We start from the raw sequence: 25,880 nt of genomic DNA, 5'->3' as shown, positions 1-25,880 counted from the left end.
TAACCGAAAATATTTTATTTGACACCAACAGTAAAGTAGGAACATCGGACTATACACCCATTGGTATATAAATGATAAAAATGCAAAAGCAAAACCACCTGCGGGAGACCCATGAGCAGCAGTCCAGTACATAAGCAAGATCTGGGGGGAAAGCTGCATGCCAGGACCCTCTCTCATCCCACCAAGCAAACAGCAATCCCAAAGAAACCAAGCATTAGCGTTTCCTTTGCAGCTATTTGTTGCAGGTTTCAACCATTACACACGGTATCACTTTGAGTGTCGCTACGGGAGTGGAAAGAGCACCACCCAGTACAGGTCAAAACTCACTTCTGTGGAACATGAGCATGTGTAGAAAAGGCTCCTGAATAACCCAGGGGGAAAGATTTCATGGCCAGGTTGAACCAAGAGTGTTTCACCAGTTTGACCAGCACAGCTTAATGCAGGGGCAGTGAGATCTGGACATGAAGGTTCAGCACTGAAGGGTAAGCAGCATCCTCGGCTCTGACATGGCTTGAGGCTTCAGCGCTGGGAGAGAAACTAAGCGGCAGCTTCTTGCACCACTGGTGTCTCTGTGCTGAAAATGGTTTTCAGGTTTCCTGGTTTTCCAGCTTCCATCTCTCCCTTCTTTCAAGGCACATTTGTAGAGAGCTTTGATTGCAACAGCTAGAACCAAGTGCTCAGACCACCTGCATGATACTCCGTGATTCCAGCAGACAGCGGAACAAGAAGTTCTTACGCTGACTTTTTCTAATCCCCAGAGAATCATTAGGCAAGGAGAAACAAATAAAGAAACTCAAAAAACAACCAAACAAACAAGGAAACACTAAAATACAGCAGGTAGCCCCTTTGCATAGCCAGTTAGCAGACAGACATAGCCACAGTCGAAGGTCCCTGCTCTCCAGCACACGAAAGGCTCAGGACCAATCCAAGGTGCTCTCTGCAGAGACCCAGGATCTTCAGTGGAGCTTTGGTGAGGCTTGGTGCTGACCTGCCTGCCACCTGTGGGAGTGGGGCCCTGCTTATAAGGCACCTTTGGAAAAATAAAATAAAATAAAAAAGAAGCCCTCGCCTATGCCTCAGCTACTGGTGCAGACTGCAGCTGCGCCAAGATTTTGCAGGTAGGTGTCTGACCTGACTCCTGTAACACAACCTCCTCTTGCACTCCATTGTGTCTGCAAGCGCTGGAGCCTGACTTGCCAAAAAGGAGTCACGTTTTTAATTAATGCAGTGGTGAACACCTGCCTCCCTGCGCTCCGCTCCGGCCTCCTGCAAGCCTGCCTTTGCTCCACACCCAGCACAACTGAGGCAGCACGTCTGGCCAGCAACGGTGTTCAAGGGGATGAGCACGTTTCCAAAATGAAGTTGGAAAGGCAGCTGCGTGTCTTCCTAGTGAGTACAGTCTCTGCTCTTTGAACCGCTGCTGGCCTAGGAAGAAATGTCAAGGAAATAGCCTGGCTGCTTAGAGAGTAAGCCCCCTGACCCCCGCAGGATCCCACCCCTGCAGTGCAAGGGTTCAGCAAAATCTTTAGGTCCAAAACGCCCCAAAAAGAAGAAAATAAAGAAAAAAAATCAATTAAAAAAAATAGTGAAAAAGAAAGAGGCAGTGCTGAAGATGATCCCCAATACAACAAGTGTCCCTGATTTCAACAGCCTTCAGCACAGGCCAAGGAAGTGCAAATTTCTATGGTCACAGCTGGTAAGTAACTACTCACCAGAAGGAATTAAGCTCTCCATTTTGGCTGAGAGTTTTAAAAATCACTTAACCCAGCTCCGAGGGTGTCAGCGCTTGAGGGTTTCAACAGGGCTGCGGGAAGGACAAGCGGGGTGCTGCTGGTGCCCTGGTGCACAAGCAGAAGGTAGTGCTCTGCAGCCTGCATGCTCCTCGCCGCCTCAAAAGCCACAAGGGAGCTACCCGACACAGGACACGTGTCTCAACAGGCTTTAAGGAAAAAATAATAATAAAAAAATAATTAAAAAATGGGATACCTGCTGTCTTGCAAGTGTCTCAGCACTGCGGGAGGTTCCGTGGACAGGTACGCAGAGCAAATATAACACATGGCCTATACGTTACGATCCATAAAAAGCCTAATAGCCTGGAGAGAAAGGAGTCCTTGAAGCATATCCTATTATGCTGCACCCTAGTTTAATCTGTTATTAAATATTCCGCTTATGATATACAAATTACTTTAAAAGTTATTAAAATGTTACAACAACAAAAGTAATAAGTGAATTCAAGTTTTACGCATGACCTTGCAAGCAAAGCTTCACTCTTTGTCTTCAGACAATGTTTGAACAGCGTGGTAGCTTTCTACCACTGTTATCAAGTGTCAGCAAATTTTAAGGCCATCATTTCATCGTGCAATTTAACACACTCAATCTTTGTTTTAGGGGAATAAAAAAGCACACCCCCACCCCCATCCAAAAAAAAAAAAATGCACCAAAAAAACAACCAAACAAAATATTCCCCAAGTGTCACATTCTGCTTAGGCAAAATATCACCGTCACATCCAGAAGTATGGTTATCTGAAGCCAGCAGTACTTGCAGATCACAAAGCAGGTGCCATCTGTGTAGCGCCCACCCTATGCAGAGAGCTAGCTCAGTGGCAGATTCTGGCTCAACTCACTCAAAGTCTCCTTTGAGACTGAAAGAAATAGTGACATTCACTGACTTGGTTATTCAGACTTGGTTTTTCAAAACTTGCTCTGCACGCAGAGAAGAATGTTTTGGTCACTATTAGGAAAAAAAAAAGACATGATATTGTCTCCATTAAAAAATCTAATGAAATGCGTAAACTTGTACAATTTTAGCAGCATTTTACAGTCCTTCATAAAGTAAAACCAGGAATGAATTAAAAGGAATGCTTTCATCCACCTAATTTAAAATACCAAAATGTCATGGGCAGTAATTGCTGATGCACCACAGCTGTAATCAGTAAAACTTGGGTCCAGCAATCAACTTAAGGTAGGGAGCACTGTCACAGATAGATGACATTCAATGTTTTCCACCAAAGTAAATATTAACAGCTCTTACATACAGCTTATGGACTTAAAAAACAATGTAGAGCTGTAAGGTTGTGTAAAGTCAAAAAAAAAAAAAAAGCCAAAAAAAAGAAAAAGAGAGAATAAAAGCACTTGTCCACCAAATTTCAAGAGGCTTTGGCACACCAAATGAGGCCTTTTTTTGTCCTTGTTCATTGCAACTGTTATAAAACCAGAAGATATAAAGCATCAGCAAGGCCAGATGTCCCAGGCAACATACACAAGGTCTCTCTTGTGCCTGTGGTGTTAGCTGCTTGGTGAGCCAATATCCACTGTGATCTTTGTGTACAGAGGGTACTTGTCAGTCCTTAACACCTTGTAGGAGAGCGAATTCAAGCCATCAGAGCCCATTGTCTCCCTTGTGTGAGCAATTCGGTCAAACCTGCGAAGGGGAAAAACAAACAAGAAAACCTTAAAACAACCCCCACTCGGTGTGACGTTTTTATTTCTGCTTCTCGGACAGCAGCTCAGCTCCGGTCCTTAAGAACAAGGTGGGTATCAGCGTGGGTCCCATCAGACCCTTCATTTGGCGAGACCAAGGGGATGGCTTTTAGCCAGGAGAAAACAGCCAAGCTTTCAGACCACACCGGCCTTTTTTTTTTTTATTATATTATTATTTTTTCTTTCAGTTCTGAATTAAATCAAGGGTTTTATTCCCCCAAACCAATCTGGTAACAACCACTTGCAGCTTACTTTGATGTGCATGGGATATTTAAGAAAAGGGGGGAAAGAAATAAAATGGTGAGAGGCATTGGTGCCGTGGTGAAATCTTGCAGAGACGAGAAAGAGAAGGAAACACAGTGGCCAGGGAAAGGGTGCAGCCAGCATGGGGACTGCAAGGTGGGCAGGAGATGGCCAAGACTCAGAGCAGTGGGGCTGGCTGGTGCAGGGGAAGAGAGCACAAGGCAGTGGGAGCACAGGGATGCAGGCACGCACCTCTCAGGGTTGGGTTCATTCTTCCGATCACGTGAGTGGCGAATCATTCTGCACTTCCCAATGACAGCATCTGGCCGCGATATCCCCATGCCTTTGAACACCAGCCTGTCAGAAGCAAAGTATATTAAACATCCGCAACAGGTGATGGACAAGGGCTGTTCCAGCACGCTCCCCACTAACGGCCACTACCTGCTTTGTTCTTCTAGTTTAGGACCTTGCTGTGCATTTGCAGGCTGCTTATGCCAAGAGGGAAGGACAGCCAGCCCTTTCCCACATGTGCACATGTGGGGAAAGGAGACACCCCCCTGCCTGCACCAGGGTCCTGCTAACTCCCTGCACCCCAGCCTGCTCTGCCGGCGCCTGCGTTAACCTTGCCTCAGGCTTTAAACTGGAATTTGAATGGCAGACATCTAGTTTTTAACCCATTTGGAAAGCAGCCAGAAGAGCATTTGTTTTTCAAGATGTGAAAGCTGAAGTGCAAGGAAGTGCTGTGCTGATAGAAACTGAACCAAGCAGTGGTGAAGCAGCACAGGGATGGGGCAGCCCATCATCATTTGTGTGCTCTGCAAGGCAACTGCAGGCCATGGATGCTAATGTCAGACCTCTTCCTTCCTGCGTCTCCCTTTTAATTTTTATATAGCACCTCCTGCCCCTCAAAACATGGGTGCCCAAAGAGGCAGCCACCACCTTTCTTTGAGTGCCTTGCCCCACCAGAAGTCATCCCAGGTGAGCTTGGAAAGCCCAGAGAAAGAACCACGCAGGGTGTGCTCTGCAGTCAAGAAACAGCAGGAGACTCTCAAATCCAAGTTCCTACAATGATTTCTCAAAGTGATGGCCCCACCTTCCTGGGGACATGAAGGTAACACAAACCCACAGACATCTGCCCTCATCTTCAGGCAGAGGAGGGCCCGGCCTGCCCTGTGCAAATATCTTCCTCCTCGTTTGCAATTCTGAGCGTTGCTCAGCTTTCTTCCAGGCAGGAAGCAAGTGCTCAGAGCATTGTTTGGAGCTGCTTAAAACCTGACAGACAAATCCCTCCTGGGAACAAAGGGATGCACTGCCAGGCTGCAGACCTGGGCGAGGCTCGAGCTGCCTTGGGCTCTGTGGGTGAAGGTCTTCTCCCTCCCGCTCCCATGGCTCCAGGTGCCAAGGTGGGTACTCACTTACCTGTTGTAGATGTCGTCATCTTCGCCGCCCCAGCCCCAGTAATTGTTTGGGAAGCCATTGATCTTTGTGAACTGCTCCTTGCTCAGGGCAGACACGCCTCCAAAATACTGATTGTAGGGCAACCTGGAATTCAGGAGAACAGGCCATTAGGGGATGGACCCAAGGAGGGGTCACGGTGCCCTTCACCCCAGCCCGCTGCCTGGCCACCGACCCACCCCCGAGACCTACCACAGACCTTGGCTCTGCTTCAGCAAGCAGAAGAAACCCCCGGGGCCTGCATTTCTGCTCTGAACATCACCTGGCTGCTTGGAGAACTGCAGCTGCCCCAGGGCCTGCTCTGAGCAGGGCCCACGCCTGGGGCAGGGACACCCGGGGCACTGCCAGCCATGTGGGCTCACAACTGGTTTTTGCTTCATGGGTTGAGTTTTTAAACTCACTGGGGGGGATTTGGCGTAAAAAAAAAATAAAAGAAAGGAAAGGAAAAGATGAAAATTTCAGAAAATGGCTCATTTCTGTGCCCTGCTCCCTCCGCCCCAGCCGCCTGCTCCCACAGGGACGTGTGTGCCAAGGCAGAGTTTTTCCAGAGACGTTTTCCCAGGGTTTTGGTGGTGGGTGGGGATGTGTAATGCTGCACCTGGCCTGCGGTGCTCGCGGTGGAATTAGGAAGCAAATGCCCCTCCGAGCGGCATCTCACCGAAATCCGAATTTATCCATGGAGACAGAGAGGTGCCTTGGCTGGCTGTAACATTTGTAGGTGTTCCTGTCGTCCATTGGGATTAGGTCGACATCACTAAACACAAAGCAATCATAGTCATACTCTTTCAAAGCCTCCGTGAATCCTATATTCAGCAGTTTAGCACGGTTAAATTCTTCTTCTCCGTCCTGGTTTAAAACAAACAAAGGTGGTTAAGTGACTTGAATTGAACAGCTGAAATCAACAGGTCTCTTACCTGTCGCTGGTGCTGCCGTGCTGGGTTTGCAGGTCTCTGGCATCCCGAGCTGGGGACCGAGTGCTCCTGTGGTGCCCGGGGACCTGGCATTTGAGCTGGTCCCAGCCGCAGGGGCAGCCAAAATGGCCAGACAATGGTTTGGTGGGGGCTGAGGGCCCCATCCCATCTCACCCCACACACAGGCATTTCAGGGCTGAGTTTTGTGAGGAAGCTCATGGACTGCAGGGCGAGGAGCTGGAGCCTCCCACAGCAGGAAAAAAAAAAAAAAAAAAAAAAAAAGCAAAAGCGAGATAACCCAAATGACTGCTCTGGAAGGAGGTGCTTGCTCTGAGTACCGTGGAGAGAAACCACGGCTGTGCTTCAGGCTGTGGCCAGGACAAGGACTGTGGGACTAAACATCTCGGGTGCAAGAAATCGGCCCGGCTTCTTTCGGGCAGAAGTACACGTGGCTTGGCACACACACATGGGCTGGTGGATTGCTGGGGTGCTCTCAAAAACCAGCAACGGGACCACACCCATGCACCTGGGGGCACTGGTGCCTTGGGGTGGCTTCTCAACCAGCACCTGGCCCCGCAGCAGCACCAAACCCAAGCCCTGCACAGGGAGCAGTGCTGAAGGAGACTGGAGTTTTTTGCCAGCCAGGAGACCCAACCTGCCAAATCCTTCCCACCTTCCTCTCTCCACAGCCTTGAGCCAAAGGATTGCCCTGCCGTGCCGGGCACCTGCAGCATGTGTGTGCGTGTAGGCGTGCAAATCGGCTCCCCACCCTGCTGCGAACTCACGGTGTGGGACACGAATCAAGGATAGATAAAATACAGAGAAGCAGCCTGAAGTATCCCATTTACCTCCTCTCCTGAACGGCTTTGTTTTGTTAATAAATAATCTTTTTAGAAACTGATTAATCAGATCACTTGGATTAATAATTAGTAACCAATTAATAATTAGTAACCAAAACTGGTTAATGGATCTGTGGCTTGAGAGCCAAGAATTTAACCGTGAAACAGACACAAATATCTTTCAAACGAAGGATTTAACATGCAAGTGTCAAACCAAGGTTTTCAAGAGCTTTCAGCACCTGCCTGGGGCTTAAATGACTTCACAGGGAGGAGTGAGCTTTAGTGGAGGAGGATCTGAGCCAGTTCTCAGCATCCTCACCTGAAATAAAAGGGTTCACGCAATAACTAAGGTGGTGGGAAGATGATCACCATCATGCATAAGCAAGAGCTGTGAAAACTTGAGCACAGAAGATGAATGAAAGTTGAACAAAGCGGATGGGGAGAGGGAGCGGCTGCGGCTGTGGGAACAGAGGGTTTTCGGCTGTTGGCAAAGGGGCTGCCGAGCCCACGCGCTCCCCAGTCCTGCAGCTGGAGTTACAAGCCCCAGCAGAGCCCGTACAGCCAGGAGACCTGACCGGGATGGGGGATCTTGGGCCACACCAGAGGTTGGTCCTCAAAAAACAGTTTTCAGGGCCTCTCCCTGCAACAGGAACTATACTTGCTCGTTTCATACCCCTTGGCTGCTCTTCTTGTAGCAATAGTGCAAGGCGAGCAGCGTGCTTCACATGGGTTTTGTGATCAGCAGAGGCTCAGCCTTATTTAATCCATGCCTTACGGCAGCCCCTCAATCATCCAGGGGACACTCAGGGATTAACAATTCTACCAGGAGCTGCTTTTTAAAACTTATCCCAGAACCCCCCCGTAAGAGCTTTTCCTTTTTGCAGAAATCCCTGTTTCTTAACCTAAGGCGATTCAGGAGCACCAGCACGCCTCCAGTATCTGGGATCGAAATCTCAAAACTTGAAGATGGTGCTGCAGGCTCCTGTCTCTGACTCCCGACTTTGTGAAAGAAAAGGAACTGTAAGCAAAGCTGGAAAATCTGCTCTCCAGGCGGCCACCCCGTCCAGGTGCACGGCACCACCGGCGAGGCTTGGGAGCGCAGGCAAGGCGCAGCAGGCAGGAGACAGCCTCCTGCCTGCCCCTGCTTGGCAGCTCCACGCCCCGTGGGTGCTCCCCGCTCTTCGCCGCAGGGGCAGGGATGGGTTTGGACTGGCTCTGGCGGAGGGCATCGCCCCGAAGAACCACACAGCAGATGGGGGGCTGCTGCTTTGGCACCGCTGCCATGTTCCAGGTGTAGCCTCTGCACCTCTTTTCCTAGGCTTTCGACAAGAAAAGGTGCGCTCCGAGCACATTGTTTGCTATCTATTTTTTTTTTCCCTGACAATTTTTCCCCCTGTATTCTCTCGTCCAGGAGCTCAGCCCACATCAGAAGCCAGCGCTGGTGCCCAGCACCTGTTTCTGCCTCACAGCTTTACTTCTTGCGTCTCTTCCAGTACTTGTAAGCCCATCGCCATCCACCAGCCCCATGAGAGACTGGCATAAAGGGGCACAGCGGGCTGCCTCAGACCGACAGGGGATGATGCTGGCTCCTGCTGGCACCTGGAGAAGATCAGCTAGGCTTTTCCCCCTTCCCTTTGCTGGATCTAGTTTGCTCAGCCAGACCCACCAAAGGATGCTGCCTTCTTTCAATTGGGGTGTACGGAGCTGAGACTCACACTAAGAGGCTTGCAAACCAGCAAGTTGCCACCCGAACAGTGGTTTCACCCCAGTTTTGCCCTGTCTCGCACTTTGAGGCAGGAGGCAGCTCTGTGATCCCTCCTGCAGGCAGCACAGCAGTGCAGAGGACCCAGATCTCCCTCAATGGGATCCCGAATCCGCTAGGTCTGGGGCAGGTAATGGTGGGGATAAGTGTTTCTGGCTGACTGGGAGAGAGCCATCACCTCCCTGGCCACTACCAGCCAAGCACCATCCCCTCCTTTACCCCCATACCTGGGGAGCCCTGGCATACCCCATGATATAACAGGAACGGGCATGATGCCACGCACACACACAGACACACACATGCTCTCTGGAAAATTGCTACCAAGGGTGCTGCAAGTAACACTGGGGACCAGTGGAAAATGCAGTTTTTAGGGAATTTGCCAAGTCTCCTCTCTCCTGAACTTCAGCTTGGTGCACGAGGTCTCTGCCACACGGGCATTGGCACAGGCTGAGAGGCAGCAAGAAAATTGGTTTTGAAACCTGAGTGCACAGATGTCCTGGCATGCACAGCAGCTCATGGAGCAGCAGCACGCAGTCCACACAAAGTGACTGCGACTGCACGGCTACTGCAGGCTCGTGGTCTTGTGAATGCATAAGGGAGCACACGGGCGACTGCAGGAGCAAGCAGGACTAAAGCAGACTTGACAAATTCACCGCTGCCTTCTCCTGCCACGAAGCCAAGTCTGTGCTTCATCAGCTGGGTGTGCACCCAGCCGTGCATCTCTCATCTCAAGCTTATCTGAAGGATCCTACAGCTGCTGCTCCACGTGTCAGGTTTGGGTTTTGCTGGGCTAGGGAGGGGCAGACGTAACACACATTTTCCACTGGCTCCTGTTACATGCTGGACATCTTACGAACATCATTCTCCTGACTCCAGCCAAGCCCTACTCCGAGGCATTCAGGCACGCAAGAACAGCATGGTGGAGACACAACGGGCTTGAGAGGGAAACGCATTGTGCTGAAAGGAAGAAGTTTGACATTACCAGTGCAGCAGTAGCAGGGCTCAGCGCTCCTCTTTCTTTCTATGAGATGCAGAGGACAGAAGAGCACGTAGGCAGCGTGTAAGAATCAGATCACACAGTAATTCTCCTTGCTTCAGTGATTGCTTTGCTATAGACAGGATTAACAAGTAAAGGTAACATTTCCCCACTAGAAGGAAAAATAAAAAAAAACAAAAAACAAAGGAGGGCAGATGCAAAGGGAAGGACAGACAAGAAAAAGAGAAAAGCAATTGTCAAGACAGCAGAGAAATAAGACCATTATCCCACTGTACTTCTGGCAGAATTAATACATTTTCTGCGAATCTCTCGATTCAGTGTTCCCACTCACCCTGGAGAGATGCATCCCATGGGTTTACCACCACTGACCATGCTGCCTCTTCCAGACACGAGTTCTCAAGAGGCATGAGGAAGGATTTTGCAAATCAAGCAGCCTTACTTACTAACCTATTATATCTGACCATAGGACGTGTCCAGGACACATACATACACCCAGCATGCTGGACGTCACTCCCGCTCCAGCTTTGCCCAAAGGGGTGAGTTTAAAAAAACAAAAAACAAAAAACAAACAAACAAACAAACAAAAACATTTCCTTAAATGACTTCTCTGAGGGTTCAATCACTTCAGAGCATGCGGGCGTAGCACCAGAGGACAGAGCACCAGAAGAGAAGAGGAGGAGCTGCAAAGGCAGGGCAACGCAGGCTGCACAAACCCTCACAGTGGCGGCAGTGGAAGCTGAGGCCAAGCCGGGGCCCTGCCAGCCCATGGGGCACCGGCACGGCTCTGTGCGATCCAGCCCCTTGCTTCCCTCATCCCATGGCACTACCGACGGGGAGACACCAGCCCCAGCAGTGCTGCTGGCTCCAGACCACCAGCAGCTCCTCCGGGGAGGCAGCCCGTGGGCTCTGGATCGCCGTGAGGGCTGCGGCACCCTCCCCTCAGGCTGCACCACGAGGCCAGCGCCCACGTGGGCCAGAGTTGCATTTAAGGAAGCACACTACTTCTCAGTTCTGTGAAAACTGAGACCAAAACGGGACAAAGAGCGATATTGCGCTGCGGGGCTGTCCTTCCAGAGGCCCGCCAGGACCGACAGGGCTGCTCATGCCCTGACACGCTGCTGCCCACACAACTGCCCGCACACCGTAAGCTCCTCCAACACCCAATCACTTAAGCACCATTGTGGGATAAATTAAGATTGATATTGCCTGAAGTGAAATGTACCTTTTTTTTTCTTTTTAAGACAAGACTACGTCCTCCAGATATCAAGGAAAAAAGTGACACGCACACCCCACAGCCTGTTGCTGCCTGTTCCTGCTCTGTTCAGTTTGCCTGCAGACAGCCACTTACCTGCTGCACTGTGGCACCTTTCTTTTGTCCATCCTGACACTTTATGCTTTATTACTAACCGTGAACAAAAGCTGCTGAAGGAAGTGAGTGAAATCCTACGGCTTTATGTCACGCCTAATGCCAGATCAGGTATTAAGGCTACCTGGTCAGCTTACAGATCTGTGTGCAACTCCTGCAGCAGTTCCTGTGAAAAGGAACTTTTCAAAAGAGAAATTAGATTGGGTTGGGCTATTAGGGATTTTTTTCCTCCTGACCAACAAGCTTTTCAACCAGAATCTCTTTAGAGTGAGCCATGCCTGACTGGAGGAGCAGACTCCAGGTTTTCCATCAAAATCATCAAAGCAAAATTGCTCATATTCATTTTTTTTGTGCTTCACCTTGTGTTTTTTTTCTTTTTTTTTTCTTGCCTTTCAAAGCAACCTTACGCCTGCCTGCCAACCCAGTACCATACCATTCAGGATAAAGTAACCACTCCCCCGTTTCAGGGGGCACGGACACCGCTGCAAGAGTGTCAAAAGCCCCGTGTCTCCAGCATCTTACCTGGTTGATAACATACACTCCATAATCTAACTGCTGCCTTTGAAGAATTGGGTGCAGGTAATAGAGCCAGTACTTCAGGTGCTCCTCTCGGTTTCTGAACGGGATGATTATTGCTACTTTCTGAAGTGCTTTACAGTCCTTTGGAGCGAAACGACCTCCATCTTTGACCTCTGGGTTTATTCTCGCCACCTCTTCCAAGTTCACAGGCTGGGAGAACTCCACGCGTAGTGCCCCGACTGGAAGAAAGGCACAGCACAAAGCCAGTTAGCACGTCCCGATGGCCACGCACCGTTTATTCCTACGGGCACACATCCTTCATGCACAGATATTCACTGCTGTCATTTTCTTTTTTTAAACACAGGCTTGGATCTAAACGAAATCCCAGTGGTGCACGGAGGTGTGAAGCTGGGGTCAGCTGTACCTGATGCAACCACACACCACCACCCAGGGCAAGCCTGCAAACGCTCTGGTCTCATGCTGTCAGATCCCAATGAAGCTGCTGATGCTTAACAATTCTTGAAAATCGCACAGCTGTGCTCCCACTGGCACACACATCGAGGAACCTGCCCAGAGCAGAGCGCTGCCCCCTGCGCCCCCACCCACCTCATGCAGCGTGAGAGTCGAGTGCTTCAAAAATAGTCCCGCTCTCCTGCCGACGTAATTACTTACGCCAAGGCTGCCCACATGCAAAGTGAACAAAACCCCCTTTCTTTCTTTTTTTCTTACAGATACTTTCAGTGTTCTGACAGCGTGCCCATTATTTATCAAAAGTCCTGTGCTAGAGCTACTAAAAATAAAATCAAAAGTATGTCCGGATTTGCATGCAGTTGGCAATTCCTGCACGTGGTTTCAACAGCGGCAGGTTTTGAAACTGCCAGATTGATCTGTGCCAACGCTGGTGCGTAAAACTGAGAAGCCCCATGGCAGCACAGAGAAGACGACAGCTTCTGAGCCGCTCGAGCTCCCGAAGCAGCGGAGAAACTCCTGTGCCGAGCTCAGGGAGGGACTGCTGAAATGGGCCCCGCTCGGGAGCTGCTGCACCAGGCTGCCTTCAATTTTAGGAGCCAGACAAAGGCAATGCAACACATGGGGCGAGCGGATGAGTATCACAGGGACAGCGTGGCATCCTGGAACACTTTTTGGATGCCCTGCTGGCACGGGCAGCCCCAGCCCTGACGAATCGACCTGTGGCAGAAGCCTGACAAGTGGCGCAGCTCCCCAGGGAAGCACCACTCCCTCTGCCACATCCCATGCTCAGTGACAGCGAGCTAATAAATCAGCCTGAGGTGCCCATAAAGCCGCCCTGCACGCCCAGCTACCAGCACAAAATGGCTCCAGTAGGAACGCCACAGTCTCTGTACCGGCAACCCCCATGCACAAAGCCGAAGGTTTTCACCATAAACGCTAGGCTGGGCATCACTCCTGAAAGGTTTGGCTGCTGCTTCTTCTCCCTCTCCTCCACCTGGGTGCGTGTGCACTCGCACACGGGTTTCACCTTAGGGCCACCAGCCCCTCTCTGCATTTGCTGAAGACGCAGCCACAGCGTGCAGACTCACAGCGTGCAGCGCACAAACCTCTGGTTGCGACTGCTGCTGTGATCCCCTGGCAGGATTGGGGCTGCACAGCCAGGCTGAACTTTGCAGAAGGGACTGCCCTTTGGAGCCCCACCACAGGCACTGGGTGGTGAGCCCCCAGAGGAGGGGCACCAGGGCTTTTGGGAGCTATGTAAGACTGTGACTGATACAACCAACCTTGTACACACCCAAATCTGTGCCTTCACACACAGCTAGAGAGGTGGAAGTGATACTTCAGGTCTGGCTCATTCCCAGGTTATTTTTCTAGCAGTCATTTTAGGTGGGGCGTGCTTCACAGCCCTGTGCTCGCTCTGGCTAGAGATGACCTGCCAAGGATGCAGGCATGCTCAGCACACCCCCGGGGCAGCTCTGCCACCTGACTTGCTGCCGGCACAGCGGAAGCGAGACCTTGCAGGCGCAGGTGTCACGTCTGGGATGCGAAGGCATCTCCCGACTGCTCTTACACCCATTGATGGAACTGCTCAAGCGCATGGGGGCAGGCTCAGCCCGCAAGAAGAGGTGACTGAATGCAAGCAATTTACTGGGAATGGTGCCTGCCCGATGCCAGCTCCCGGACTGCACCTGGAAGCGTGCCACAGAACGTGCCGACACTTTGGCAGCACAAGCCTCGAGCATCAATACCACCACTCCGCGTGTTTCAGCAGCGCAGCGGCCGCCTCCAGCCACTACTTCCACACGTGTGTACTCACAGGTCACCCACCGCGGGGTCAGTACGCACCGGGGAATGACGGACACGAACGCTGCCCGCATGCAGAGGTGGCCAGACTGCTGGTCCTTCGGGAGGGCAGGTCTCCTCCAGAGCATCCCACCCGCCTCACTGCTCCTTGGGTTGCTCAGCAGGGAGCGGGGCTGACTGTGATCAGCCTGCTGCAGCACCAGGCAGGATCCCAACGCACTGCTCTCCGGGGAAAAATTATCAGTGATGACAATAATGATGAGAATAATGATGATCTGCCCAGAGATGATGCATTTTGCACAGGCTAAGTGGGAAAGTTTTTATGCTTCCCAGTTCCCACGTTAAACAGTTGCTTCTGTGTTTCCCTCTCGGATGAGAAGGAAGCAATTTCTCGGACCAAGGTGTTAAGGTCCCATTACCACTGCATTTCCCAAAGGTCTCCCCAGTCCCCTTCAGCCCACCGGCACCTGCGGGGTGCGTTGCAGCGTGGGGAAGGCGCAGGAAGGGGAGGAATCGGGGCAGGAAGGGACACACACTGCGCAGCATCTCTCCCCACAGTGGCACCCCGACAGCTCCGCAGCCCTGCCAGCAGCTGGCAGAGCAGCAGGGAGAGAAGGTTGGCTGCTGAGCCCAATTTGCATGGAATCTCTCGTCAGCAGTGTGCGAGCTCTGGGAGCCACAGGCAGGGTGTTTGTGCAGGCTGGCAGATGCAGTCCTCCTAGGTCACCGCGCATCCTGCCAAGCCCTGTTCCTGCCTGCCTCTCAGAGACTGGGAGGTCAGGCAGGAAAAGACAGGAGAGGAAAGCAGCCATGATAAGAGCTAGCTGCAGAAGGCAGATCTAACAGTTTTGGAGGCTGGAAGGGAGACTGATGAGGAACTATCTGCAGTATTCCCCTCCTGCTGTTAATAAAGTCAGTTTTAAGTGTAGCACGTACTCTCACAAACACTGGCCCGACATCCAAGTCCACGAGCCCTCCTCGAGTACTGCTTCTGTTGTTCTCACAGCAGTACCACTTCTACGATCAGCTGAACGCAAGTCACCCAGCTAGGAAATTCACTGGCATCAGTAAGAATAGGAAAATGTAAAAATCTGGATAAGCTGCTTTCAAACACAGAACGTCTGAAAACAAATCAGACCTCACAGGGCCACACAGCTGACAGCAAGCAGCAGCAAAATGCCACCCGGCACAAATCGATGCTTTCAGTTCGCTTCTCATGAAGGACAAGCACAGAATGAGAGCTGCAAACACAGGCTTCCCAAGCAGAGACGGGGGCCACAGCTCCAGCTGCACATTTTAGATCATTTTGACTGCAGTTTGACTACCTGGATAGCGAGCAGCCCCAAGGATGCTGGCCCAGGACAAGAACTGCGGATGCCAAGAAAAGGTGTGAAGTTTGCCATGGGTGCTGTCACACTGGCTAAAACCGTATCCTGCTCCGTGTTTGCTATGTAAACTTTCCAGCCCAATTCACTTCATCTCAACCTCTTCTGCTTCCGCTCAAAGTGACTGCCTGACACAGGAGCTGCTACTCTATACTGGGCCTTTGCCAAACACACACCCGTGTGACAGAGCTATGAGGACATGCAGCCCCGGTAACGTGTGCAGCACGGGGTTTGTAGGCAGACATCTCCTGGGTTCGCATTTACAGAGCTCCCACACAGCATCTTCATGAGCCTTGCTGCACGCTTTTAGCAAAAGAAAGCCTTGAAAATATGGTCAAGGGACTGCCAGAAGTTTGCAAAAAATGCAAAAGCACTGCCTCACATCCGAACAACTCAGAGTCTGCAAAAGGGAGTTTCAGGTGGCAGTGGAAGGGACCAAAAAAACAAGAAGAAGCCAGCTGTCTCCCACCCCCCATCTCTCTCACTCAGAAACATTTCTGCTCAGCTTCAAACAAAAGGTGCACAGGAAAAGCTCTGCACAGGCACAGGCGCCAGAGGAGCCGGTGTGGTTCACACAAACAGGAAACAGTTTTTCAAACGAAGCAAAAGGTGAGGCTCACAAAAACCTACGGGGAGCAAAGTGCCCAAGCGCAGCAGCACCTCAACGACCTGATCCAAAGCCTGGGTGATCTTGTTCCCCGCTTCCAGGCGGCCATGTCTGCCACAAAGGTTAAAACTCCAGCCGTACAACCTGCCAGCACACCTCCTGGCCCCTCGCCCTGCTTGCCCTGAGTGCCGGAGGACACCCGCACAAAGAGCCCAGCATCTGCCCAGCCTGATGCTGCGATCTATCTAACAGCTGCCCCAGCCGGGCTTAGGGTGGGTACAGATCTCCGTTGTTTAATTTGGTGAGAATGAAAGCAAAAGCAGGCAGCAGGGAGGCTTGAAAGATGCTTGCCTGTAGCAGGCAGGCGAGGAGGTTTCCATTGCCCTGCCACTGAGCCCCGCGTGCGCCTGTGCTGCCACAGGCAGGCAAGCCCGTGCAGAAGGAAAACTGGAAAAGAGAAGCAGAACTCGCAGAGAGAAACAAAAAAGGCTCTCTGCAGGGCCCGAGCAGAAAAGGGAAGGGCCCGCCGACCGCACCGACACAGGCCTCGCCGGGAAAAACAAAACCAGCTCCACCCCGGAAAGCCTCAGCCCCTGGCTGGGGAGCAGGGGTTGCTCCAGCCCCCAGACCCACGTGGCAGCCCCAGGGAGCAAGCTGTGGGACGGGGGCAAGCCTGTTCTTTCTGCCAAGGGCAGCCTCCAATCTGGCTGTAAACGTCCTGGTGGGGGAAAAACATCCTTCCCGAGCACCGGGATACGTTTCCTTCGGCCAGCCTACGCTCATGAAGCTGTGTCCCCATGCACACATCAGCTCTGCTGGCGTGAGGCTGCAGTCCTGGAGCCCAGCACGTGCCCTTGCTCGTCCACCACCACGGACCCCAGAAGGAAAGGGGCTGAAAATTACAAGGATTCACACCAGTCTGCACTCTTTGGATGCAGATTGACTGCAAAAGATAGCCCGGGCACAAGTTCTGAAGCCAGCCCCATACGACACCTACTCCAACACAAGGCCTCACACTAGCGCACGGTGTCTTAAATTTCTTTTATTTTTTTAATTTGTGCTTTCCACGAGAAAGTACTTTGGGGAGAGAAGCAAAGTCCTCCCTGGTGGCTGCAATCCAGCTCGCACTCGGTGAAGCAGCTCTAAGCCCTCTCCCTCTAAGCGGGACGATCTGCATGCGATTAGCCCCGCTCACGCTGGCGCTCGCTGCAGGCTGCCGCCGTGAAATTAAATTCCAGGCCCTCGAACGGCAAACTTAAAACAAACAAACAAAGAGACTCCCAGGCCGCTTGGATCAGAAAAAGGCTGAGCCGCCTCTCCGCCAGGAAAACCCCACCCTGCCGCAGGACGTGCGGATGGACGGACAGGCGACCTCCTGGTCCAGTCCTGTGCCCTCCGGACCCAGCCGCGGGGCCGCACCTGGAGCCCCGTGGAGTGAGCGAGGCGAGAGAAGCAGCCCTCTTTCAGGCAGACAGCTGCCTGGGGACTGCTTGGGGACTGCCCCAGGACTGCTCTGCTGCAGCGACAGCGAAAATCTCTGGGAGGCAGCTGGGAACAAGGCTGTCTGCAGAGCTACGGAGGTGCTGGTGCGCGCCTTGCCGCACGCTGACTGACGCTGAGGGAAAGGTGGCATCCCTGCAGGGCAGCAAGACCTCCTCTAGCCCAACGGGATGGTGGCACTGCTCCCTCCACACCCCCCAAGAGCCTGGCCTTCATCCCCACCGCTTCACCCCGAAGCCTCTCTGGCAGGTGTGGGCACAGCCGCTGCCTTGCCCGCTGGTGTCCAAGGAGCTCCACACCGGGACAGGGAGGCCGAGGGCTCAGCCGATGTTTGCATCCAAGAGCAGCTCGGGAAGCTGCAAGCGTCTGCCTCTTTCCAAGCATAACTTGGCCCAATTTCCAAAAAAAAAACAACCCTAGCTATTGCCTCAGATCAGCGCTGGCAGGGAAACAAGCACGTTATAAAACACTAGACGCACGAGATGGAAAACTTTCCTTTTCTCTCCAGCGCACCCCACCTGCTGTGCCGCGTCCCCAAAACGACTGCTCTCCACGAAGGCACAGTGCCTTTCCGAGATAGTTTGCAAGCCTAATTAATAATAACCCAAGACCGTTCCTTCGAGGAGACAAGGGGATGAGAGGGGTTGTGCTGGGGCAGGGATGCTCACTGCTCCCTGCCTGCTGAGAAAGCCTGCGCTTCCCAAGGGAGATGTGCTCCAGACCGTGGGGATGGCTGCAGTGCTGCCAGCCGAGCTGCCAGGAACACACAACCACTCCTGGCCAAACACCTCAGGCATATTCTCTGGAGAAGCTCAGCACAAACTCTTTCGAGGCCAAAAAAGCCCTAACCTTGAGCAAACCAGTACACGTGTTAGCTCCCCCTCCCCAGGCCCTCTCCATGCCCTTCTCTTCAAGTTTCTGTTTTACTTCTACAGAATGACATGACGGGGCATCCCCTCTGAACTGTGCCTCCTGTGGGGCTGGTGGGCAAGGACCTGCCAAACCCCAGTGGCACCAGCACCGCCGTTTTTCTTAGGAACTGGTGTTTCCAGCACCCTGGGATGCTGGACACCTCAAGATTTCCACTCCCTCACCCCAAATTACGCCCCACCAGGATTGTGCTGATGCTAAGGCGTCCTCTGCCCCCCCTCATGAAATGTCCACAGGTAGCAGGCCCTCGCACTAGATTGTCTGTAAGATCTCTGACTTTTCAGGCAGCATGTAACCTATATAACCTTCTGCAACACAGACACGAAGCATTACCACCAATTTTACAGAGCACGTCTGCTCCCACGTTGGCCTTCCCCGTCGGTGGAAAACATCGGTGTCTCCATGTAGGACTCTGATGTCTGGAAGAAACAGCTGTTTTTCTTCCATGCCCACGATCTCCCACCAAATAAACAGTTAGAAAGTGCTTTCATATTTAGGCATTACAGAAAATGAGTGCGTTTCCAGTGTTTGGTGCTTTGGACAGTTCACTGGTTCTTACATTACCATGGAGCTTTTATTTTTGTTTTGATGATTTCCCTAAATTATTAGGGTTTGGTGTTGTTATGTTCTCTAAACCTAACTCTGGGGGCAAAAAGCTACAGAGCTGGACACCTCCCTGCGGCGTGTCTAGGGCACTTGGGTTGTCTTTGCCATGCGACGCTCACAGGGCTGAGAGTGACGACACGTCTCTTCGGTTAGCCATCCCTCTGCCAGCCACACCTGGTATCTAAATGTGGGTCAAAAATTGCAAAAAGAGACAGCTGTACTCTAAATTAACTTCCATAAACAACACGTGCTCTTGACCAGCCAGGACTCGACAATGACATCCCTGAAATATAGATAAGCCTGTCCATGAGATTCTGCCTTGCAGACTTCTGTCACCAAAAGACAAGTGCTGCTTGTAGATGAGCTCTTTTACATGGGGATATTGCCACCAAAGAAGCTGCCTCCTTCCTCACTCCTCACTGAAATTCGGAGGCAGAAAACAGCACCATCACCGAAAGACACGGAGCTCATGGAAACGGGAGAAGAAAATCATTTGACTTTTTTGGAAGCATGCAGGCCGACACATACGCTAGTTCTGTAAAGCAACTCTTTATTTTTTTTATTTTAATTATTATTTTTAAAACGATGCTGTTCTACAGCTGATAAAAATTGTAACTGTTTAGGGGATTGTCACCGGCAGCACAGAGCTGGATTTTAGCTCGCATTTGCCTTTCGGGCTTCTAAGAGACTGAAATTTCAGTAAGTGGGCTCTGCTTCCAGGTATCCCATTTAAGACACTTATTGGCATGCAGCTCTCAGCTGGAGCATAAATCCCAAATGCTTTTATTACCTTATATTAAAGAACTTCAGAGCTGTTAAGGATTTTTAGTTCAAGTTTTACTTGCAGTGTTATCTCACCAGCCCTAATTCCTGCTTTCAAATGATAAATAAAGGCAAACGAACCATAAAAGCAGGTTAAATTCAGCAGCTTCATGTAGAGATTAAACCTCACATTCAGCTAATGTGTTTGTCCAGGAGCCAGACAGCAGGGATTGTCAGCTACTCTCTCTGAACATCACTAGAAGGGAACCTCTGGGGCTCTGAAAGCAGTATCTGGCTATTTGACTGTTCAAAACGCCAGTCCAGCTCAGTCACACATATCCTGCATGATTCATCAAATGCTTCCCAGTGAGGCGGGGTGGGGGGGTGGGGAAGAGAAGAAAAGAAAGAGAAAATGAGGTGTGTGTCCATGAACCGAGGTTTGTGCCGGGGGGAGGGGGGAGAATGGAGCTACCTGCTCACACCAGAGCACTTCCCTGTGGCTTTGGGAAGGAGGGAATCCCAGGAAGGTCCGTGCTGGTTCCTGCTCATTACACCTACACTGGTAAGCAGCTTTGTGCAGAGAAAGAAGATTTTTTTGAATTCTGAGTGGGTGAATTAAGCCTCAGAAATGCCTGCAGACAGTATACCTCTCCATCCCCCACGCTGATCACAGAGATACATGAGAAGATTATCAGAGCAGACTCAGCTCTGACCAACATCCGAGGTACGACAGGATTGTTTTACAAACGTTGCCTGCCATCAAAACATGAAAAAAAAAAGTGGTAAAAAATTAAATTTTTACCCCAGGCCAGTTGGGTTTCTTACTGACATGCTGGCTACATGTTTCACAGCCGTGCGGGTGCCGTGCCAACCTGCACCTGAGCGCAACCCCCCCGAGTACTGCATGCAGCAAAGCTGGAAACTATTTGCCTATCATGCTGCTCAGGGCTACTTTCTGCTCGGCCCTGCAACTCTCTGAACATCTGCAGCCACTTCCAATTGCCTCCTCCGGCCTCTCTGCACTGGGCACAAATTGCACCGAAGACAAAGTGTATTTGAATTGATCCTCCAGCCACCAAGCCTGAAAATGCCTTGAGTCCTGGGGACACAGAGCAGCATTTCTCTCAACTCCGGGTATTTCGAAGCACATGACTCGCTCCTGAGAGGATCAGGGTGAGCGGAGATGGCTTAAAGCAAAGCCATGCTCATAAAGGGCTCCCACATCCACTTGGTGAGGACGGGCTTGCAGAGCTGCTTTCAGCTTAAATTGATGCACGGGGAAAAAGTGAAAGACACGAATCAAAAACAACAACAAAAAAACACAACACAGTTCCTTTTGGTGACCTCAAAACCGCCTTGCTAAAATAAGAAACCAGTCATTTGTTATTCAGATGCATCGATCCATAAACAGCTGACCAGCGGGTACCGAGAGAAACTATGAATTTCTGTGTTGCTTTCATTAACTGAAAACCACAGGTAGCTGCTTGAAAGCCTCTTCTCCCTTTACGATCTCCAGCAAATAAAAAGTGCCCTCGGAAACGTGGCACATCAGCAATGAGCCAGGTGATGCCCAGACTCCAGGGCCAGGTCAGGATGCGCTGGGATGCCAGCAGGATGAGCTCCCCTACCTGCAGCAGCAAGTTGCACGAGCGCCTTGTACGAGGCGGAAAAGAGCTGAAAGTCTGCTCCTTTTATTTTTTCTTCTTTTTCTTCTCTCTCTGTCTCGTGACAAAGCCAGTGGGTCCGAGCAGCTATGGGAGACTGATGCACAAGCCAGGGCACCAGGGGATGCGGCCCCGCAGAGGGCCCGCCGCCAGGCTGCGAGCACCCGGGCGGCCCTGGGGAAAGGCCTGTGGGAGCGCGGCTCCAGCCCGCACAAAACCCAAGCCAGGCTGCCACGTATCAGGATCCTGCATCACAGGTCCACAAATGCGGGAAGCGCCGCTCGGATGCGTAAACCAGCGCGCTCCAGGCTCTGCCCCGCGGCCCCTTCCCACTCGGCGCGGCTCCCCCCGTGCGCACACAAAGGCAGCAGAGCTCCGCGCAGCCCGCCCGCTCCTTCCTGCGAGGGATTGCGCAAGGGGAGGTATTTTTGGGTAGAGTTCCCAGAGGAAATTACCCAACCTCTCTCCAAGACACCAGAAGGGAAACCTCTCGCCGAGGAGACCCGGGGAAAGCACCGGGGGCGACGGGGGCTCACCGACCCGGGGGCGCGCACAGCGGGGGCGCGCACAGCGGTCAGGGGGGGCTCCGCTGGTGGCCGCGCACCCGCTCCCCTGCTTGCCCCGTCCCCTCCTCGCCTCCGCCACCGCGGGGGCGTCCCCGGTGCCCCCCGGGGGGGCTGTCACAGCCCGCGGGCACCGAGCCCGGGGCTCCCCCGGCCGCCGTCGGGGCGGGGACACGGCGGGGCTGCGGGTGTCGCTGTCGGGGGGCACTCACCGAGCAGCGGGGAGGGCTCGGGGCACGGCTCCGGCGTCAGAGGAAGCGGCGGCGACGGCGACACGGGTTGGGGTCGGGGTCGCGGCCGCGGCCGGGCGTCTGTCGGCGGCGTCTGTCGCGACAGCGGCTGCGAGGCGTTGGCGGGCGGCGGGCGGCGCGGCGGCGGCTCGGGGTTGCGCGGCGGCCCCAGGGCGCTGCCCGCCAGGTAGTAGAGCAGCGTGGCCGAGAGGTGCAGGGCGCAGAAGGCGACGAGGAGGCGGCAGGCCCGCTGCAGCGAGGTGCCGGGCAGCGACGGCTCCTTCATGCCGAGGCGCTGTGCCGTGGCAGCGCCGCCCGCCCCGCGCCGCACCGCGCCGACGACGGGCACCGGGGACGGGGCGGGGGCGCCGGCGGCTCCGCCCGGACGGGGGCGGCCCCCGAGCACCGAGCCCCGCCCGCAGCCTCCGCCCGAAACGGGGGACAGGGGTTGGCGGCGAGGGGGTGGAAAGCGGACGGGGGTGGGGGGCTGACGAGACACCCCCGGGCCCCCCGGGGTATCCCCCTGTTGGGTGTCCCCCCCTTGGGTGTCCCCCCGGGGTGTGCCCTCGGAGGTGTCCCCCTGCCCGGGGAAGGATCCCCGCGATGTCCCTCTAATCCTGCCCGGCTCATTGATGCCCTCAGGTGGGAGCCGTGGTGGTCTGGAAGCCGCCTGTGGCCCTGCTCGCTGCGGGACCACGGCTCCCTGCGGGACCACGGCTCCCTGGAGCTGAGGATGGAGGCTGAGCACACACGGCCCTGCTGATACACACGTGTCTGGGCCTCGGGGAGCGCTCCTGGGACAGCGGGTGACACCCAAGTGGTTTGCAAGTGTAATAAATAATCCTCGCCGGCAGTCCTCCCAGCACTGCTCTTTATTTTGTCTCGGGAAGGCGAAGGCGCTGCGAGGAGAAGTGCACCCACGTACCTCCCGGGGTGAACGCGACTTCCCAGCGCACGCAGGCACCACTGCCACTTCCCCCCGGCCCTTGTCGTCTGCTGATTTCGGCTGCCTGCAGTGCTGCTTGGTGGGCCGCCAAGGCGCTGGTCTGTGGAGCTGGGCTCCTGTCCAGCGCGTGCGGAATCTCCTCTGACGCACACTCAGAGGCTGCTCACAGGTACTCTCATTCAGATTAACGCGCGGTCTGCGGGCTTTGAAGAAGTGTATCGTGTCCTGCCTTTTGACCTCCAGCAACGCTGCTGCCTCCTTGTCTTGTCAATGCTGCTCTTTCTTTGTCCTGCCAAGACAGGCACGCTTTTGTGAGGTCGGTTCCCGCATGTTGCTGTTTCTGTTGGTTTTTGTGGAGGTTTGGACCAGCTGGACCTCGCAAGGTCAACGTTTTTTCATCTGATTCATAGAATCACAGAACGGTTGAGGTTGGAAGGGACCTCTGAAGGTGAATCATTGTGGAGTCTGTGCTCATTTTTAAGACCTGCAATGGTCAGTGATCTCCTAGAGCAACCTTGGATCTGTAAAAATCCACCTTGTCATGAGAAAAAAGAGCTTTGTTCACCTGGCAGGACAAGGACTTTGGATCTCAGTGCCTCTTTGTCCTTCCCAAGTGGCTTCCGTTGACTATCTGGAAGTGCCTTTGGACCTTTGCCACAGGAAAGCTCAAAGAGAAACAGTTGTACTACAGTCAAGCTATACGACCAAATACTTCTGCCTCCTCTTTTCCCTTTACTCACACATTTCTCGGTTCTTTCTGATAGCTTCTGTGAGTCAATCCAGTACTTATTGCTTTGCATGAACCTGATTTTGTGAGCATCAGGATGACAATGCAGCCATCTATGACACTAATGCTATTGCGACTGATGTTCGCGGTCAGCGTTCAACTAACCACCAGCTCATAAGTTGCCTCCTTGAATGACCAAACCCATCTTTCAAACCCTCAGGACCTCCAGATATCTGTTATGGATCAGTTAGCAAAAGGCAACCCCAGGAACATGACTCTGAGCAGAGAAACCATTCATCAAGACTTACAGGTCAGTCCAAAGCTTCCCTGTTTCCCTGCTGTCAGCAAATAATGCATGTAAATTTTGTCTTTTACTTTTTTTCAGCTTTGAGCTGGGTACTTGTTGGGAAAGTTTCCGTGATGCAGAGAGAGTGAGGCCTCAACTGCGACTCAAGGTAGAGTCAATTTGATTTCCCTTCAAGCTATTAAATATGTCATGCCTTAAATTTAGCAAGTGATTGTAAAAGAAGATTGTGCAGTGTCTGATACAAACATCATAAAGTTAGGAAGTTTACAACATACATTTCCACATATTTCTGTTTAGCATCCTGCCATAGAAAGCAGCTATGTTTTGTGTGAGTGGTATAAAACCTTAATGTTTTTGCCATGAAACCACTGCTTTATGCAGAATGGCTTTGGAAGCAGAGAAAAGCTTACAGATGAAAGCAGGCTATGCTGCTGTCAGAGATCATTTACGTTCTGCATAGATGCAGGTGTGCAGTCATGTGTGAATAGATAAATGTAAGTATACACAGTAAAATACATAATGACATACTTTTTTTTTTTTTTATTACGGCACAGAGGTAAGATGTTCTACTGAACCAGAGAACAAGGAAATAGAAATGCGTGTCTTAAAGGACAAATGCTTTCATGCCTGCCCTTAGGCTCTCATACACACTGCACATTGTCCCTCTCCACCAAGTCACTGCAGCAGTCTCCACCCTGGCCCAACCTTAATTCTTGTTCTCAGAGATCTGACTTTGCTACATTACCAAATCAGCTTCTAGCTTCCTGGCTTCGCTGTAGTACTGATGTTCTTTTCTGGTGAAGGTAATTTTTAGCCTTTCTTTGTCCTTGCAGATAACCGGTACGTAACTACGCTGCTGCGCTGCACACAAGCATGTCTGCCAGTCCACCATGCCTGACGACTTGTAACTCTGATTTTAATCAAACTTGGCAGTTGGAAGAGATCATAAACATCCAACATGCACGCTGAAACAAGCCATTGGGGTGCAACAGCGTGAAGGCTCGCTGATATGTGGTGAGACATTCGTGGTTAGGCATTAAAGTATGAGGAGCAAGAGGGAGATTATAAGCCCCATCACCCCAAAAGAGCAGCAAAGTCCTTGAGGGGCTCAGCAGGATCCAGGACAGGACATGAATATGTGTGAAAGAGGGGTTTGTGAGCGGCACAGCCAGCAGGAGGATCCATAGAGTCTGGTTTGTCACCCCATGCCCTGCCAGTGTCTGTGTGCTGCCCATGGGGGTACCACACAGTGCCCACATGGACAGGCCCGTGCACCTGCTCTGGCAGTATAGGACCAGGGGGCAACTCCTCGGCCCCTCTGCAGCCGTGGGTCACTGTGGCCTCCAAGGTGTGCGAGATGCCAGGGATGTCAAATCAGTACTGGCTCTGCAGAAAGAAGTCCCATGGGAGGCTAGACAACAGGCTTTGTCTACAGTTTGCAATGGTCAGTACTCAAAATAAAGGCTTGAAACTGGTCCAGCTTTGCAGAGTGCAAGACTCATGTCTGATGGCATCTTGCAAACCTGTAAGTCTTTTTGCACGTGTCCTCCCTAATTTCTAGTACTGAAAGAGTGGGTGACAAGGTGGACCAGCTCCTGCCACCCGCTTTGCCTCCTGTGGGCTCTGCTGGACACTGAGGGCATGCTGCACTTGTGACAAGTAAGGCATGTGGGCCTGTATGTACTTACCAGTCCCACAGGGCAGATTCCCCCTTTTTCTTTCAGTTGTAGCCAGTCCTATGGCAAATACACTTGTGCATCTTTTCAACTGGGTAGTGTTGAGCCATGTCTGAGATCCTATTTTGTGT

General features: G+C 52.4%; 1 protein-coding gene and 1 long non-coding RNA gene across 4 annotated transcripts; one reads left to right on the top strand and one right to left on the bottom strand.

Annotated features, from left to right (window-relative positions):
- On the bottom strand, positions 1–22,473 carry B4GALT1 (beta-1,4-galactosyltransferase 1). Of its 3 annotated transcripts, none has more exons than XR_004781171.2 (7): positions 22,076–22,448; positions 11,576–11,811; positions 5,837–6,024; positions 5,143–5,265; positions 3,976–4,080; positions 1,713–3,421; positions 1–1,425 (listed from the first exon to the last, which is right to left on the bottom strand). XR_004781171.2 is itself a non-coding variant. In XM_035562989.1 (6 exons), exons 1-6 carry the CDS (start codon positions 22,377–22,379, stop codon positions 3,286–3,288), a joined length of 1,092 nt encoding a protein of 363 aa, XP_035418882.1. In that variant the 5' UTR covers positions 22,380–22,473; the 3' UTR covers positions 1–3,285. The 3 variants fall into 3 exon arrangements, 1 of the variants encoding a protein (XP_035418882.1); XR_004781172.2 differs by having other exon boundaries at positions 1,987–3,421; XM_035562989.1 differs by having other exon boundaries at positions 1–3,421; positions 22,076–22,473.
- Positions 19,416–25,489, top strand: LOC126913636 (uncharacterized). The gene is made up of 5 exons (XR_007709218.1): positions 19,416–21,873; positions 22,984–23,208; positions 23,987–24,076; positions 24,152–24,221; positions 24,907–25,489. It is a non-coding gene; the product is annotated as an uncharacterized LOC126913636 (long non-coding RNA).
- Positions 25,490–25,880: the final 391 nt, after the last annotated feature.

Source organism: Cygnus atratus, chromosome Z (assembly GCF_013377495.2).
Source record: "Cygnus atratus isolate AKBS03 ecotype Queensland, Australia chromosome Z, CAtr_DNAZoo_HiC_assembly, whole genome shotgun sequence".
Lineage (NCBI taxonomy): Eukaryota > Metazoa > Chordata > Aves > Anseriformes > Anatidae > Cygnus > Cygnus atratus.
The sequence above is the reverse complement of the archived record's forward strand: the minus strand, read 5'-3'. Positions and strand labels throughout refer to the sequence as shown.

Bases quoted from the DNA above. Each gene is read 5' to 3' on its own strand.
- B4GALT1 (XM_035562989.1), bottom strand. From the start codon at position 22,379: ATGAAGGAGCCGTCGCTGCCCGGCACCTCGCTGCAGCGGGCCTGCCGC. The intron at 6,025-11,575 runs GTAAGATGCTGG...GTTTTAAACCAG, and splicing joins GAGTGTATGTTATCAACCAG to GACGGAGAAGAAGAATTTAA. The intron at 3,422-3,975 runs GTGCGTGCCTGC...TCCCCTTCGCAG, and splicing joins AATGAACCCAACCCTGAGAG to GTTTGACCGAATTGCTCACA.